This window comes from Numida meleagris, chromosome 13 (genome assembly GCF_002078875.1).
Source record: "Numida meleagris isolate 19003 breed g44 Domestic line chromosome 13, NumMel1.0, whole genome shotgun sequence".
Lineage (NCBI taxonomy): Eukaryota > Metazoa > Chordata > Aves > Galliformes > Numididae > Numida > Numida meleagris.
In genome coordinates this window covers 15196068-15214316 of record NC_034421.1, presented here as the reverse complement: position 1 = coordinate 15214316, position 18249 = coordinate 15196068, and the positions used below count along the sequence as shown (strand labels likewise).

The following is an 18249-nucleotide window of genomic DNA, read 5'->3' as shown; positions in this document are numbered from 1 at the left end:
TTTTAGGATAAAAAACAGAACCCTTAGAAAGCCCAGAGAAAGTTGAGGGCAGGGAGTTCCTGTGATAAACACAGCAGAAGTAGCTTCAAAAATAGGAAGAGAACAAAGAGTAAAAAGATTCGTGGAATTCATGAGAGAACAGGAGAGGAACATGATTAATTGTGATTAAGGTAACTGAAATTGTAAAGGATGAGAACAGAATACGGGATTTGAATTCTGGCGAGACATGAGTCATTAAAGCCCCTTTTACAAAGGGCAGCTCCAATAGAATAAACCAGTGGAAGATAAATGGAAGAAGCAGTGCAAAAAAGAGAGGAATAGTCGAAATGATGGCAGTCACTGCTGCGTGAGCCTGGGGGAAGAGAGAGGGAATGGTGAGGGAGAGCAAAGAGCGGATTGTTGATGAGAGGGACTGAAGGTCTTCATGTTTTAAAGGGACTGAAGAAGAAGATTGAAAATGGGATTAGGCAGTTTGGGTCATGGGACCAACAGAGGAACCCAAGGAAGAGATCAGAAAAGACACCAGTCTGGAAAGGAAGAATTATAGAATCGGAAGGGAAGTGCAGAAAAGGAGAGTGGTCATTTGCGTAAGAAAGCAATCTGCAAGATCTTATTTGGAAAGTGATAGAATGACTTAAACATTTCATTTGTAATAGGCTTCTTTGCATTATATACTGAGTGCACATGAGAAATCTGAAAAGCAAAACCCTAGAAAAACTGCCAGCTGCCAGATATATCTGCAGGCTTCAAACGGACTGGGAGCAGTCTGCGGGAGCTTCATTTTTGAATGAGAGATGAAAGAGACCTATAAGATTGTCCAGTACATTCCCTTGCTGAATTCTTTTTTTTTTTTTTTTTTTTTTGTAATTTGTCCTGTGCTTTATCCTGTCTGCTTTCAAATGTCTCTGGGGAAAGATATTTTATTAAATCTTTTCTTTCATGAAACTTAAGTAATGCATTCATTTTTCAAAATTAAGACTGAACAAGGTTTAAACATTTTTATTTTCATAACTGTGATTTTTCTTTCTTGTTGGCAATCACAGAAAGAGGTTGCTGTAGCAGACTCTGCATGGAATATATTATATTTTAAAATATATTAAATGAGGGAAAGCGAATGGAAGAAGATCATCTGATAACTCTGCAATCGCCCGATCACCAGTATTTTTGCGTGATTTTTACCAGGCACACTGAAGAATGGAACATGAATTCTGATTATAAATAGTTAATAAAGACATCTGCAGGTTAACAATGCACATTGTACAGATATTTCCTGTGTTTATCTTGATTCATGTAGCATAGGAGGAATGTGTCAAAGACAGGTCAATTTATGTCATTCTTTCCCATCTATAAATGTTGACTGCTGTGCAACTAAAGATTTAATTGACTAGCAGAGTGAGCTGTTTCCTGGCAGAAAAGAAAAGAAAAAAAGTGAAAAGAAAGGACTTAGACTGAATTCCTCTCTGATAAGCTCACTGAATCTGACAAGGATAGGCTGAGATGAATTTGATTAACTGTTAACTGTTTTGACAGCATTATTCTGATCATTTTTCTTCCCATTGCAAAGGAACTTAAAACAGATTAAATTACTAATGCTAGATTAAATTTAATTTTCTTGACAAAGCATAGAATTTGGTCTTGGAAACAATTCACTAAATAATGGACCTGGTTTTGTATTGGGCTTGGGATAGCTACATAAGGACAATCAAACACTGTTTTCAGATTCCATTCAAGTAAAAGTCATCATGTAGAATAAGCTACAGAAATCTCTCTAGTAAAGGGTGTTGGTTTCTCAAAACTTAGGTGTTTGTCTTCTAGGAGCAGTGTTTGTTATTATCCTGATAAGTGTGAAAATTCCTTGGAGAGACATACATGTTCTATGCAGCCAAGCATTGTAATGGAGCTCTACGTGAACCCCAAAACTTTTGTTGTGAATCCTGAAAAGGAACATGGGGTTCAGGACTGAAAGGTGTTTTGCAATCTTCTCATTCTGTTCTTCCACTTATCTTTAAAGCAGTTTTTTCTTTTCTGTGGAAGACTAACTGTATGTCTACCTATGCTAAGATTTACTTAGAAAAGTAGGTGCTTTCTGGCATGTTATCTAGGGGTGCCGTGCTGTCCATCTGTGAACTTCACTGTTGTCATCCCCTAGTTACATGACCAGCCTGCATCTTTCACTGTGCAGTCAGCAGCTCAAGGAACTTTTCTCATCCACTTCACCTGTGGCTGCGGTACAAAGTGACCCTCTATGCCATGTGCTAGATCCCAAACCCTGAGAGAATTACACCACTTCTTTTCTGCCTCGCTGTTCACATCCCCCCATCTTTTTTTTCATTGTATTCATGCAGCGCGGGGAGAAGTACAGATGTGTGAAGATAGTACACAGAATAAAGTATTCCTTCATGCCTTAAATCTCCAAATGCATAGTTATTCTGCTTTTCTTAGCAAGTGGCATTATTTCCTTCATTTCTTAGAGTTATTCAAGGCTCCAGCCTCTTTCATGACATCTAACAGTTTTCACTAATGTGTTTTGACCAGTGTGAATTGTTTTCCTGAAAAGTAGTAATTTCAGTTGAATCTCCCATCTGACATGGTGTTACCTTCTGCATGGGAATAGGCCTTCTTTCTTCTAAATGGCTGCTGTTTTAATAAAGTACCGATTCTCTCTCTTTGACAGTGACTAAATGTCTTTTATCATTCACTCTCTGGCCGTGTGTGTCTGTAACACATCTTGTGTAAGAGGGATCAAGAACACACTAGTTAGTTCTGACTTGCAGTCTAGATTGTGTTTTCCATACCATGAAACCATACCTGGTTTCTTGAAAGAAGAATAAGCACCTGTAGTCATTCATACACTTAATTTGCAAGGATGGAATGCAGAGAGGAAACCTCTAGGAAAAGACATGCCTTAATTCTATACTGATCAAAATTCATGCTTGGTATTTTGATCTTAAAAGATATTTTATAGTATGTAGTGCAGTCCAGTTGAACAGGTCCTGGCTGCATGAGTCTGCAGTTATAGGCTGCCTCTGCACTACCCAGCAGGTGATTTTGTGTGAGCAGCCATGCAATATGCTGTCGTGTGTGTGTCTTAAGTATGCACAACACCTTCAAGTTTGCTTTGTGCAAGAGGAAGCAATATTCCATCAATGTTCTTTCAAACCCTTGGAAACAGTGAAGTATTTTAACTATGATAATAGACCTTTGAACAAAATGGCAAGTAATTTACAACATATTTTCATATATGAGTCTGTTAATTTCTTTGCAATGATATTGCCACTAAGAAAGATTACCCTTCAGAGATATTTCTTTCAGCTGTACTACAGTGAGTATCAAGATAATGTATGTAAAATTTTCTCACTCATTTTTTCACGTGGCTTGACATTATCACTTGACATTTTGGCATTTCACAAAAGGTCTAAAATTTTGTCTGAACCGCTGACTGTTGGCAATAGAATATTTAAGGAGACGGAGTAACGTACCGTATATTTTATTTAATAAAATCAGTCAATTTAGTATCTATTCCTCTCCACTAGTAAAAACGTGTGACTAATAAATAATTTGAAACTATCTTCTGTCTTTAGAGAAAAAGGACCAAATTTATTGCCTGTGATTTCCTAACGGAGTGGTTATACAAGTAAGTTAATCGTGGCTTTTACTGTTAATATTATGTCCAGTGATTCAAAGACATTAATTTCCAAATGGAATAGCTGCTCTTCAATATGAATTGTTTTATTTTTCTGTTTTTTTGTGTGTTTTTTTTAATCAGCCACAACCCAAGGAGGAAAGATGAGTCATTCACAGAGTTCTTTTCCATCCCTTTTGTTAACGGCTGGCTAAAGGACCAGTAAGTCATTGCACAGTAACCTCTTCTCTTTTTATTCTTTTCCTCTAGTTGTTACAAAAATGTAATATAGCTTCAGTACATCATATTTTTCCACTCTAAATACCCTCTACTTGAACTATGTGATACTTTCTAACTTGGTAGTGCATTATTTACAATGTATTTTTGTATTAGGGTTGTTCACAGATAGATTGGTTTAGAATTCTTAAACATTAAATGTTGCACAGAGCAGGACATTCAAATAATCTGGTAGTATTATGAATATCACTCTATTCAGGAACAAAACAATGTTTTTAATGCTGCTTCCTACAGTGGAAATCTTTGAGGAAATACAGTCTAGAAGTTCTTCCTCTAACTGTAAGCAGCTGTTTTAAAAATACTTGTAATAATCCTTGGCGTTAGTATGCATTTATGCCCATAGTTATGACTTCACATTTGAGAAATGAGCACTTGTTTCAGTAGTCTCAACCCTAGGTTCCTCATTATTCCTGTAGAATCCATCTACATAACAGCTTTGAAAAAATTGTTACTGTTCTTGAGGTTGCAGTTTGTTTTACAATGTTGCCGTTGTATGAAAAAAGAAGAAAAGTATAGCCCACAGTGAGAGAATAAAGAAATTACGATGGTCGGATTTAGGAGAAAGTTTTCTGTTAGAAAATTTAATTGGAGAGTAGATTGGTAGCTGGTGAAAACTTAGAGATGATTGTCTTTGTAAACGTGTTTGAGTCATTGTGCTATGTAAGTGAAAGTTGAGCTTTCTTGAACACAACATGAAACATAAAACAAAATCCTTTGGAAAAACTTAGATCCTTGAATCACTGACCCAGCAAAAGGAAAGTTCCTCTATTCTGGTCTTTGGAAGCAAGTTGGTGACTGAGGCATGGACAGTTAACTCTGGCTATCTTAAGGATAGTCATGTCATCAAAGCTGTGTAGGAAGCTTCTGTAGTACAGGAATCTTTGGAGGGTGACCCATTACATCTCAACTCTGTTACCTTCAGGTAATAATTACTATATCATACTGCCCAGCCACTGTTGTTCAAGCCTGTCACTGGTGGGGCACTTCTAACACTTCCGTTCTCTAGATCACTAGGTCTTTCCAACAAAATTCCTGCTTAAGGCAGTGATTTTGGAGTTGGGAAACTGATTATGAACTGCAGTGAGGTTGTCATACTAATTTCCTAAGCATACTAATAGTATGTATTGACAGTAAGACAATTTTGATACCACTGAACTGTTGGAATGGATATCTATACATAAATATCTAAGTTCACAGTTTTACAAACATTCCTCCTAGAAGTAAAGCTAACCTAGATTGTTCCTTGTTCTCTCCTGTTCTTCACCCAAACCTGCTTCTAGTCAAAATAACAGCACCGTGTTTGATAAGATGCTTGGTTATTCTGACCAGGATCCTCCTCTGAGTTAGAAATATCTCTGCCAAAAATGAGGAGTATGTATAGCTCTTAAAAATGTCGATAATTTCTCCAGTCTGGTTCACTTGGGAGTCAAACAATCCTTTGCATTGGCACAAATGAGAGATTAAAATGAAGGGCTCGGGCCAAGGTGAAGAGAGCAAATGAGCCGGTAAGATGTAGAGGTGGTAGCAGGAACTGCTTAAGTCAGCTTTGCCAACAAGAGAAATACACTGTGGAATCACAGCCTGAATGACTCATAGCTTCTGTTTGGACTTGTGCTCCTAAATAACGTAGTGACAGCTCCACAAGGACACTGACGAGTCAAAGTCCTATTTAAATTTATATGCACTTGGTCTTCAATCCTCTGAGCAATTAGGCCTTCAAAAATAATTTATTGAAAAGGAACTTAATGTGAACACACCTTAAAATTACAGATTTCTTAACAAATATTGCTTATGAAGTAAGCATTATTATTGTGAAATGAAAGATTGAAATATTAAATAAGAATTTATTATTATGTCCTTCTGAATATGTAATAAATAATTTGTTATCGTGTCTTTCTGGACACAACATTTCAAATGTAATTGAATCTACGCATTTTATTGCCATTTCTGTTTTTAAATGTAATTTTTACCTTTTTTTTCTAATATATTCCACACTTGACTGTGACTTTTTTCGCTCTCCTCCAGTGCCTCCAGTTCTTCTTTGCAGCTTTTCTTTTTCTTTTTTAAGAATAGTCAAAGCCACGGTCTTATGAGCCTCACTCCCCATACGATGTGTTTCTAAGTGAGATTTTGCAGCTGAGTTTTCCTTTAGAAGGAGTCCTAAACTCAGCTTCCGGAATTTTAGATGTGAACATTGTTGCCTCAAAAGTTGGTTGTTGGTGGTGAGGAAACTTGTAAAATTACTTCAGGTTTGTTTCCAGCTTTAGTATTTACAGTAATTGCTGTGATATCAGTACATATACGCCCACGTATACTTACCTTGTCTTCCCTGTGCTCTGTATAGTACTAATAGCACTCACAACATGTGGGGGCTGCTCCAAAAGTACTGCCACCTATTTCATTATGTTGGCCCATGATGTCAGACGTGGTTGTTGGTGCCATGGCAGTAGGAAGCGGCCAAGGAAGGTTCTTGTTCATCACTGCTGAAATTGAACAGCTAGTGGTGATGTCTATATTGAAAAATAATGTATTGTAGCTGAGAATTTTCCCTATAAAATGGTGTTATTGTGCTCTTTGTATCTGTTGTCGTTTCTGCGGAATAAAGAGGAGGCATTACTTTTGGAGCAACCTACACGTTCTGTCCCTTGGGACTCCTTGATTACTGAGGCAGATTTCATAAGCAGTAGAAGGAGCAGCCTCCACACTGGCTGGTAATCTACATTTCACTCCCAGGAGAGCACAAAACATTTATGCTGCCTTGAAGGATAGCTGTACCTTTTAGAGGACAGAAAACTGAAGTTTTAGCAAGCAACCAACAAAAGTTTTTGGAAACTTACTGGAATATATCCCTATCCTACTTTCAACACCACTGGTATAGTCAAATAAAATAAATGTAATTAAAGCATAGGATTTTTTGCAGTCCTTTGTTTAATGTGCTAATAAGCAACACTATGGTCTTCTGTCAGTATTTTCCAGATGTTCAATCACAAGTAACCAAACTGTATACACTGAATCATGGAGAAGTTAAGAGCTTGATCTGTTTTTATGCCCTAATCCCACATAAGGTTTGCTTTTCTAGCATAGATAGGCTGCGTCTTTATTCTGAGCATTATGGAAATATCATTACCCAACCTTCTTGAGCCTATTAATGAAAGAAATAGGTAGAAAACAATAAAAAACCCCATTCAGTTGCATCAAAAAATATTAGTCTTATAAAAGTCTGATGGTAAATGAATGACAATAGACAGCTACCTCACTGTCCATCACAATAAGATGACTATATTTTTCTAGTTTATCTTCAACCCTTACACTCAGTGAAAGATAATGGTCTATAGTTCTAGGTTAGGAATAACTATGCATATTTTTCTGGCTGTTGAACATTAGTCTTTGCATGCATACATTGCAGGGATTTCAGAAACTGAAGATGTCTTTTATAAACATTTGTTCACAACGGTTGTTTTATCTGCATTTCCTAATTTTCTGTATGGAGAGGTATTTACTGGATATTCAGTTCTGAAGGACACATTTCCTGATTCAATGTCTGTGTGTATGAAAACAAATATGCAGCTATAGAGCAAATCATTTATCATTGCTTTAATGAAGTGGACAGATTGCATATATATCTACAAATGATTACTAAATCTGAAGTGGTGGCTTTCTGCCAGATATCTGTATGTACATATATACACATTGATTTTGCATTTTTTTTTCCCCTTACCCACCCCCAGTACTCTAATTAGAAAAGCCTGCTGGTCTCAGCTGCCTTTACAGTTGACTTCATTGTCAGTTCTCAGATGGCCAATAGGGGTAATTTTGCATGGGTGACTGATTTCTTTCTTTCCTTAATGTGCCGTTTTCTACAGGCTTTGCTTTCTGCACACTGTTTTATTTCACTTGTCTGTCTCTAGATTAGCCATATTTAGTGTATCTTTAATTTACATTAAGTTTTCTCTTTAATTTTCCTTAATAATTTGAACTTTACACTTTTTGGTGTGATGAGCAGCACCTTTAATTATAACAGGGAAGTCCAACAAATACGTCTGTATGGATTTTATTCTGTGTGGATCCAAGTGAAGAATTGACATTCCAGTAATGTGGCAGAATTCAAGTTAATGAAGGATAAAATTTTGACTTTAAAAATAATTGTGTATTAGAAAATTGCACTGTCAGAATGTCTGCCACAAATTTTATGTATAAAATATTTATGTTGTGTAATGGTGTTTTATGAGACTGAGGTTTTACGGCTACAAATCCTGATGCAGTGTCATAAGTTCCCTGTGAAGATCGTCCAAGTGGCAATGAAAAATTGAGAACGTCTTGGTGGTTTGTGACACCATCCTAATCGTCCTACTGAGCACTAATTGGAGACTGTTTTTGCTGCTGTTTCTTTTTCATATTCACAGGATATTAAATCTGATTTAAAGTATGCAAACATAAATGGAAATTTTCCCATTCGTATCGGTGGGTTTGGAATAGGTCTGTGGTTTCCTTCACAAGACAACTGAGACAACAAATTGTGCGTGCGTGTGCAGAAGGAGAACTGAGTTTTGCCGTTATAACTGATAAGGTCTGCATATTAAGGAAGAATAGAGCCAGTCTAGTTTTCAGACAGAACCTACGGCAAAGATTCTTCTTACCTTGGCTTCTTGCTGTGCTTCTCCTTACTCTTCTGCTACTCTTGTTACCATTCCAGTATTCTGCCTCATTCTCTGTTAGATGACTGCATCCCTGCTTGCCTACTAACCTCTGTTAGTTTCACACCATCTTTTCTTTTTACCACATCTTTCTTTCATTATAAATAGATGAATACGTATATAAAAGAAAAGTGTTATCAGTTGTGTGCATTTTATCATTATGACCGCTTTGATAAGAATTGAGTGCATTTTTATAGTTTTATTATTCCGTAATATTTTTCTACTACAATTATAGATGATAATAGATGCACAAAATTGCCCCCATTCTAAGGCCTTTGCATAGAAGGAAACAATAGCCCAAATGAAATTGTATGTAGAAGGTATTTTTTCCTAAATGCCTTGGAAGTGAAATAAGTTGCAGCTCTAAACCCTTGGGTTTCCCAGCACTCTGGATATGGAGATGGAGAGAAGGTTCCATACCTAGCTGGCATTCATGTATTTTACATTAGATCTGTTCATCATTGTATGTCATCAAAACCAATACAGAATGAATCAATACTAACTTTACTTCTTGTTGTTGTTTGTTAAAATCATGAGAGGCAGAAATGAAGTGGATGATTTAAAAGTGAAATGTTTGGCTTGTTTATGATCTATTGCCTACACTTGAGGTTATTCAAAATACAAAGGTGTGATCCAGTGAAGCTGTGTAAGATTCAGAGAATGGAGGTGGGCAGTAGGGGTCTATATATATATATATTTATTCTAAATTTAGCTATTGATAGTATCAAAGAACAGGTAATTAGAGAAGGTGACAGGAGGTCAGACAGTCAGCAGGAGTCACTCTTAAAAATGTCTGCTCATTTGCATATCCTTTCTTCAGGAGATCAAATTTGCCTGTGCCCGCATTCACAATTCAAAAATGTACCCTCCATATAATGTACAAAAACGCTTTCTTATATATGGTAAGGAATTTTTTGTTCAAATGCTTTTCTCTTATTACAGTGTATTTAGATTACTGCAGAAGAAAACCAGTGGTTCATGTTTTACCACCATGCATTGTTACTGATAATGCTTCACAGGGAGATCTCCATTCATATTCAGTCTGCCCTGTGGAAGAGTTCCAGGAGTACTTTTGTCAAGTGTCTGTGGGAATCTTCCCCTGCAAACTTGTGAGGCTCATGCAGTGATAGTGTAACATGTGATTAATGTATCTAATTAGTTTTAAATACCAAGTCAGATAAATTGGTACTTTGGTCTCCCTTTTTTATTAGCAGTTTTCTTCTTCGTATTGTTTTTGTTTTGCTCTGTTTCGGTGTAAATAATCTTAATATCTTAATGGTATGTGTAAGAAAAGATTCTGGATTTTTTTTTTTTTTGAGATTAAACAATTCTTTTTCATTGTTGCGCTGTTGCATCTGCCACAGACATGAAGGAAGCACTCCATGAAGGCAGGTGCTGCTGTAATATTTCTAGATTTGCTGGGTTGGAATAAGAAGTGCTGGAAATATAAAAGAAAACCGTTTTGATAGTTTTGATTGTTCAGGCCACTATCTCTTTTTTTTTTTTTTTTTTTTTTTTTTTTTTGAGTACTTCCCAGACTTAAGGCTTGATGAGAATCCTTTTTTAGAAGTTAAGGAGATCACCGTGTTCTTTTTTTTTTAATTTTTTTTTTTTGCTGTCATATGTTTCTTCCAATTCTTTTTTCTGTTATTTTGTCTTTTAGATTAGGAATTCTGCAGTGACTCTGTCATTGCCTGTGTTCACACATGATACCAATACTCAAGAACAATAACCATCACAGTCGGATGGAAGGTGGAGTGGCTCAGGCTGTTTGGCGTGGCAGTGGCTGTCATCTTGAAACTTGCAGGCCTTCAGAGGGGGGGCTGGTGCCTCTTTGGCAGGTTACCTCATTATTACAAGAGAACAGCTTTCTAAAGAGAGAGAAACCCCTGGGTATTGCACTTACCTGCACTCCCTCCTGCATGGGTGCAATTACCAAATCCTGAATTATGCATAGTGAAAATTCCCCTCCATTAATTTTTTTTCTTACCTTTATTTTTCAAGGAAGAAATCAGATCTATCTGTAGGACAGATGGGAACTTAAGGACAGCTCAGGTTTCTGGTTTCAGTACCGACTGTATGCAGAGCCCTTCAGTGGGACCATGAACCTCCATGTCAGCTTGGCTGTTTTGCTGACAAGGTAACGGAGGTTCTTCCCTCCCCTTTCTGAGAGCTTGCTGGGAAGCCCAGCTTCTCTCCAAGAGGAAAAAAGACACACATCATCAGTGAGAACCTCTCCCAGTACCTCATGTATCTGTTTAATTAAGTCTGTTTTCTACCTTCTGGGTGCTAAATTCCACCTGTGTGATGTGGTGTAATTAAGAAGTATCTCACATGATCAGGATCTGTAAGGCTTGATTGTGCAGAAAGCAAGAAATGTGTTTCCTGAAATCTGACTGTCCTCTGGTCAGTGTCTGCTTTATTTATGTTTGGTAAAATATAGTACTTCGGAAAATCATTTTACTGATGCTCTTCTACAGATACAACTTTGTGCAATAAATCACATACATATATCAAAATAGATATTTAAATCATAATCAAAGACTGAATAAGCAGAAGATAGCTACTGTTCATTTTGCTGTCAGTTTTAATCTTCCTGGAGTCATACAGCTGTCTTCTGCCACAGGTGACATATTCTGTCTTTTCCTAGCTTGGTGCTGATGGGTAATAACCTATGCACAGACTCTATTTTTATTTGACCCAAAGCCAACTGTGTATATTCCCTTTGTCAAAAATGGACCTGGCATGACTTTTGTTCTCTAAAGCTGCCCTGCTGAAGTGATTGATATTTCTGAAGTGATTGATATTTGCCACTGACTGTCACACTGGAAATGAAGTCCCATACTTCTTGCTTGAATTCATATTAGTTTCTTAAATTTAGTGTTGGATTATAAACGAGACATTTTTATAATTTAAAAATGAAAGTAATGGAATGCTATAGTTGGCCTGCAAGGGGGAATCTCAGTCTGTTCCTTAGAGATGTACTCGTTCTTAGGAAACTTCAGTGTCTTTGATATAACTGCTGTGAAATAGGTCTCTGTAATGTAGGTCTTTCTGTGAGTTTTATACTGGAAGATTTGGCTTCCAAAAAGATCAAAAATAGAACAGTGAATGAAAGCCTATCAGCCAAAGCAGCAGAGTCCAACTTTGTGTTTTTAAGTCTGAGTATGAGAAGCAGTTAGCTCGGGAAGCTTTGCTTCTCCCGCACTTGCAATTTCCCTTGAGCAGCAGAAATGCTAATTAATGTTCATAGAGCTAACACTGTTTTGCTTAGTGGAGAGAAACTCTCTTCATTGTTGCCTTATTTCCACTCTTCCAAACAAGTCTGAGGCTTTTCTTTCCCATGGAAATAAATGTAAGCTGAAAGCCAAGTGACAAGATTATGAGAGCAGTGCAGCTGAGTGTGCCGGCCCAAATGGTGCAGTCACTGCAGCACAAGGTTGTGCTCTGTGTGGAAATACTCGTTCTGTGAAGATAAACCCTAAGAGAAAGGCCTTGGAGAGCACAGAAAGCTTACCAGGGCAGAGACTAATAAAGGAAAATGTAAGCTGTCAGGCCTTCTAGCCTGAACTGGTAATGTATTTAGAAATACATTTCCAAAAGAAATGGCAGAGGTGGTGTTCTAGCCAATAAGTGTAGGACTGGATAGCTTGTTTACTTATGGTCTTTGTAGTATATGCATCTTCCCAGTGTAAATAATATTCCTGCATAGGTAACACATGCCTCTAGTTTCATTAAAGCTGACAGAGTTTAATACTAATACAGACAAAAACATGTTTAATACTTAAATCCAAATGGTTGCTGCGTCCAAACTCCTAACGTTGTGGTCTTCTGAGTCAAAGCTGTGCTGTGTCCCATGCAGGGAGAACAGCTCTTAGTGCCATTCTAACACGGTGCCAAATCCACTTTTTTACAAGTGGTATTTTCATGAATTGCAACATTGAAGCTGATAAACAATAGGGCAGTAAAGACTGTATTACATTTATTACAAAAGAAAGCCATATAAGTTCATGTTGTCTCCTTCTCCCAGATTGGTATTTTCTGATCAATGTGTGTGATAAATAAGTCAACATTCATAGAAAATGGCTTTTGCAAAGCAAGACTTGATATCATGATTTGAGTTTTTATTAGTGATATCTGAAACATAATTATTGTTTAGGGTATTTCTTAGTTATCAGAAATGCTCTCAGATTACCATGTATTGTGGCTGAAAATTAATTGCTATCTTTATGTATCTGTCCTTTCTTTTATCTCCAAGCTACATGTGTACATTATCAAAAGTAAAATTTCAGCATTTTAAGAGCTTGTTCAGACATTTCTGAGTATGGATGCATGTTTATGCCCATACAATAATCATCTTTTTTTTTCATTTTTAGTACATTCCACATAAGTGAAATCATAGCATAGCTGAAGGTACTAAAATATATTTAAGTTGTACAATTCTAGTAATTAGGTTATAAACATTTGTCATAAAATTGTTTGTTGTTACATCCACACTAAAGCCTCCTCTGCTTTACAAATGACCTGTCTCCACCATCCCTTGCTCCCCTCCCACCACAACCCCAAACACTACTGTATTGGTAGCAATTCAGAATCCACATATGAGGAGTTAGAAAGGTTACTGTGCTTCATATGCCAGTAGTATATTATTGTTTTAAGGAAGAAGTGATTGTAGCATACACAGGGTATATTTTAAAGGAAAAATAATTGCACCTTTTGTCTTAGAGCAATAAGAAATTGTATCTTTCAAGCTCTTGAACAACCTTTTTTATAAAACATATTGCTAAAGAATAAAGTAATTTACTTTTGAAGGCCAGTCTTACAAAATATTTTATTATTATTATTCTTTTATTTAGTCCTAGGCAACCACTGCCTCTGTCTTTCTTCCTATCAGAAGAAGAAGCAAGCATAATAATTCAGTCATTCTGGAGAGGTTATCGGGTAAGAATAATCTATAATTACTTTGCTTGATGTTGAATCTGTAGGACTGTGAAGGCCCTAGGGAAAATCCTTACATAAATTTTAAGTAGAGGATACTATAAATAGCTGTTGAGACCCTCATGGTTCATTGGCTTTGGATGTTGCTCTGCTTTACGCCTAGTGACTACAGTCTTTTCACAGGCATTTACGCTGATGTAATCTCGCTGTTTTTCTTATGAAATCTTCAGTAATTCAAATTTCAAAAAACTGAACAATTTTCATTTTTTTCAGTTGATCTTTGGCTAGTTGCTAAAATGTTATTTTGTGTCATTTAGAGTTACGTGTGAGTGAGTGTAGAGACACACAAAGAGGATTGGTGAGGTCTGTTCAGAAACAGAAGCATATAGAAACAAAGTTGGTAACACTGAGACAACAAACCAGACTGGAGAGGAATGGAGGCTGTTCAGATGTTGCAAACCATACCAGTAAAACAGCATTAACGCAGTCTCCAGTGTAAGGGGGAAATGCAAGGCGAATAAAGTAGGTATGAAGAAAATTGGCTATTACTGTTATTTTGGAGTGTAACAGTACTGCTAAGCCGAGGGTAAGATATAAATTATTCTGAAAATCCTGAAGAGGTTCTGGCAAGTCTTTCTTTCTAAGGCTCTAAAATCTTCATGATGTTAGAAGAAATGGACTTGAAATCCATGTGTCAAAAGTGTCTTTGACTGCCTTTATCATAATTTAAGGTTGTAAATAGCTTCTGCTATAGTGATAGTCTCATTGTGATGGACAGTGAGGTAGCTGTCTATACATCTGGTGTTCTCTAAATCACAATCAGAATAAAACATTCTGTTAATTTTTTCTGTCCTATTTTAACAAGCACGAATACGTAAGAGTTCCTACTATAAAGTGCCATGCAGACAAAAATGGTGAAATATCCTGAAATGATCTTCTTGACTGATGGATTTTTACGACACTTTGTGTTTGTTTGTTTTCCTTGATTTTTGTTTTTCTAAACAGAGATGGCATTGACTCTAACATTAATTAGCACTGACAGTATCACTGCAGGCATCCTCACAGTGGAGTATTGCAAAGGCAAACATCCAGTAATAGTTAGCTGAGCAGTGCAAGGTTGCTCAGATACCTTGTGCTTCTACCAGAGGTTCTGAAGGGCACACTTCTCATTTTGTTAACTTGAAAATGTTCAGCATAGTATTTGTCATTTGAAACTGACTCCTAGAAATGAGAGAGAAACTATAGCATTAAAAAGAGACATTGAAAATCAAGTGTTTACTTTGATGTGATTCTATGTAAATAATTCAGACTATAAAATTAGCAGTTACATACTTTAGCTTATTAGGGATGAAAGAACTTGGGCTTTTAAAAACTAAAACTTAATGTGAGAATACAGAATCAAAATAATTAGTAGCAAGTTACTTTATGGGGTTATATGTTATCTTTGAGCTTGTAAGTTAAGAGAACGCTAAGTTTAAATGGGAATTCATTGCAGTAATGATAGATTCCGAAAAATTAGAGGAGAATTCAGATAATTTACTTTAATATAAATAACCCCAATATGAACTTTGTAAGTTTTTATTATTATTTGTAAATGGTCTCATATAAAGTATGAGAAAACAGAGCTGGTTATTTTCTCTGACACGTCTTGTACAAACTCGCCATGTTTGAGATGCTTCGTTAGCCACGTTGATCTAGACAATAGACTTTATTAACTGCATAACTGGCTGAGCATTGCATCTTCTCATATATTTCATTTATTTCTGTACATCTGGCTGTCTGCGTGTGCCAGTATCAAAAACACACAGGAATCAGCAAAAACAAGTTGTCAGTCAATAAGGATTCTATGTGAAGGAAAAAAGTATTCTGATAATAAAAAGATAATTTGAAACAGTACATTCATCCTTATCTAGTGCAGGTTTCAGAAAAATACTTGTTTTGGTAATAATAATTAATGACTGCTCTCCACAAAGCTTTTGCTATGATCTTTCATACAAAGACATTTATGAGTAGTTGTTTCAAGTTCAATCAAGACTTAAATTCTGTACTACAAAGCAGTGTTAGATCCAAAAGCACTGGGTCACACACTGAAACACAAAGAACAGTCTAGTTGCTTTTATAACAGTTTTTTGGTTAAAAGTCAGGAAAAAACTGATAAGATGGCAGAATGTTAGATTAGGACCTTAGCAGTAGAAAACCACAGGAAGTGATATTAGCTGTTTTAAGTGCAACCTAGCAGGAAAGGGAAGGAGCCTTCTGGGTGCAGAGCTTGCCCTCCAGGGAGATGCAGGGTTCTTGAGCAAAGAGGGATTTGCTGAGATCTTGTGGTTGGTTTACAGATAAAAAGGGTTGCTCTAAAGAAACTCTAGTTCAAACCTTCCGTTTCCCGTTCCTGTTAGAAAAAGTCTTTTAGTTCCAGGACCAAATAATGGAATACTGGGTAACCAGTGTACTTCAAAGGAGTAATGATAATCTCATTTGTTGCATATATATGAGACACACATTTGAGATATAAAAGCAGTCTGGCTCGGTACTCTGAGGAGGTCAAGAAGGAAAATGTCATCTTGAGAGGGCTCCTTGAGGCAAGCAAGAGCAGCTGGAATAAGGCTTTTGGCAGCTATTTCATGAAACATCTTTATCTTTAGTTCTCACGTACTCTTTTATTGACATTCGGTTTACCTGTCACGGGCCAAGGTGGTATTCCAATATCTGATGAAAACCCTTGGCTGGTAGGTATCAATTTTCCAGGCACTTCTTCATTTCAGGAAGATGTATTTCACCCCTCTACTGCAGAACACAGTGTATTTGACTATGTAAATCTTGAAGTATTATGAAGCTTAAACTATAGCTTTTTATGTACACATATTGCTCAAGCAAAAGTTAATTCAGAATGGAAGCAGGTTTATCGTTATATCTTGCAGAGTGTACTTGTACTTCTGCTGACATCGTTTGTTCCTTTCCAGTAAAATGCGGCTACCGATGAAGGCTCAGATCTAGAAGGCTACCTGAATATTCGCTGTTCTTTGCAGCAAGTGTAGATTCTGTCCATGTGATTTGGGTTTTTAAAGTGAAATATTACGCTTCCTCTCAGTTCAGAGTTGGACTGCTGATCTACAGGAGGGACATCAGTTGTTTGGACAAGACTTGACCCACTGATTACTCACTTGGAGATTTGCCTGCTGAGTCATGGCTTTTTAATCTAGAATTTCACTCTGATTACAAATAGACTACATTCTGTGAAACTATCTTAAATATGCTAAATTAGAGTTTCTAAAGAATATTTAGAACGTAAGGATAGGATTCTGTTCAGTTCCTACTACCTATTTTAGTGAAGATGACATACTTAAGTTCCTTTTTCTTTCCATTTCTTAAAAATCTCTTTGTTCTGGGAGCTCATGTTCCCACTTGGATTTCGTATGGGACCCTGGAGTATTTGACTTTGTCTGACTATGCCTTACTTTATCTCAGAGCCCTGTATTTTGCTGTGTTTTTCACCACATTTGCTATTTTGTTTATCTAGGGAGAGTATACAGAATCTACTATGCTTGCCTCCTACCTTTTAACTGCTTAGAGTCATTATCTTCATTTTCAGTATACAGAGAGCACTGTGGTAATGTCACGAGCCAAAATACAGGTTCTAAATGGCTGCACTTACAAGTGGACACTTCATTTTTTTTCCCAGTGGTTTTATATTTAGAAATAGGGGTAGTCATTCCTGTGTCTTCCTGTCTTTTTTCTACTGTTGCCTTTTATATGTCCCATAAACATTCCCTTAACCCTTTCCTGTGCAAATAATGAAATAGAGAATTAGGGATTCTATAAAAGCATACATGGCACTGTAAATGAGAAAATGTCTCTTGCAAGCCTAAACAAACTGTCCTCTGTTTGGGATTATATTGTATTTTTTTAAATAGTATGTAATGGATTTCGTAGAAGATATAATTTTTTTATTTATTTTTGTGGAAAGAAGTCACTAGTAACAATAAATTAATGTTTTATTTTGTGTTTTTTTTTAAATTCATATTCACATTGCAAGAACTTTCCTATCTTCATAGGAGATAATAAAGAACTGTATTAGTACAGTGGGATATTTTAAGGGGCCTGAGAAGTATCTGATGTCAAGTGACTTAGTGAACGTCTTCCCCGTCTGTATTGATTATATAACCTTGTACTGTATTTCTGCTCTGTCAGTGCACTGAAATATGGCAAGTTATCTTCTCCAAAGTGGACTGAAAACTGGTGCTGGAGTACAGCAGCTGTCTGTTGTGTTTTTAGTTGCACTACAGAGGTGAAATTCTGTGTGGAAAGAATACTTCCACTAAATACTATATAATATGCTAAATACTATATATATATATATATATTTTTTTTAAGAAGTGGAAAATTGCACCCTGCTGTTTTGCTCTCTTTGCATCTCAGGAAAACATGTGAAAACTGGAATGTAATGTAGTAGAGAAACAGAGTTTAAGACACAGAGCAGACTTATTACCATATGATCTAAGAATAAAATAAACATAAATTCTCTGGAGATCTGAGCGGTCGGCTTCCTGAAAGTAAAACATGTCCAGGGGAAGCCACGCCTATTGCTGCTTGTTTCTGCAGTGCTATTTAATTTCAGCCTGAATAACTGGGACGTTAAGTCCTAAAGCAAATGGCATTTTCTATCTGTATCATTTAGAAAAAAACAGAAACTCCATT

General features: G+C 36.5%; 1 protein-coding gene across 5 annotated transcripts in view; it reads left to right on the top strand.

Annotated features, from left to right (window-relative positions):
- Positions 1-18249, top strand: part of IQCK (IQ motif containing K) — a 56120-nt gene that overhangs the window by 9551 nt on the left and 28320 nt on the right. For all 5 annotated transcript variants that reach the window (XR_002443280.1, XM_021412156.1, XM_021412152.1 and 2 more), the window contains exons 5-7: positions 3582-3634; positions 3767-3844; positions 13470-13554. Coding sequence is in view for 4 of the 5 variants with exons in the window: in XM_021412156.1 (XP_021267831.1) it covers positions 3582-3634; positions 3767-3844; positions 13470-13554 (216 nt within the window). In the remaining variant the exon portion in view is untranslated. The remainder of the gene's footprint in view (positions 1-3581; positions 3635-3766; positions 3845-13469; positions 13555-18249) is intronic.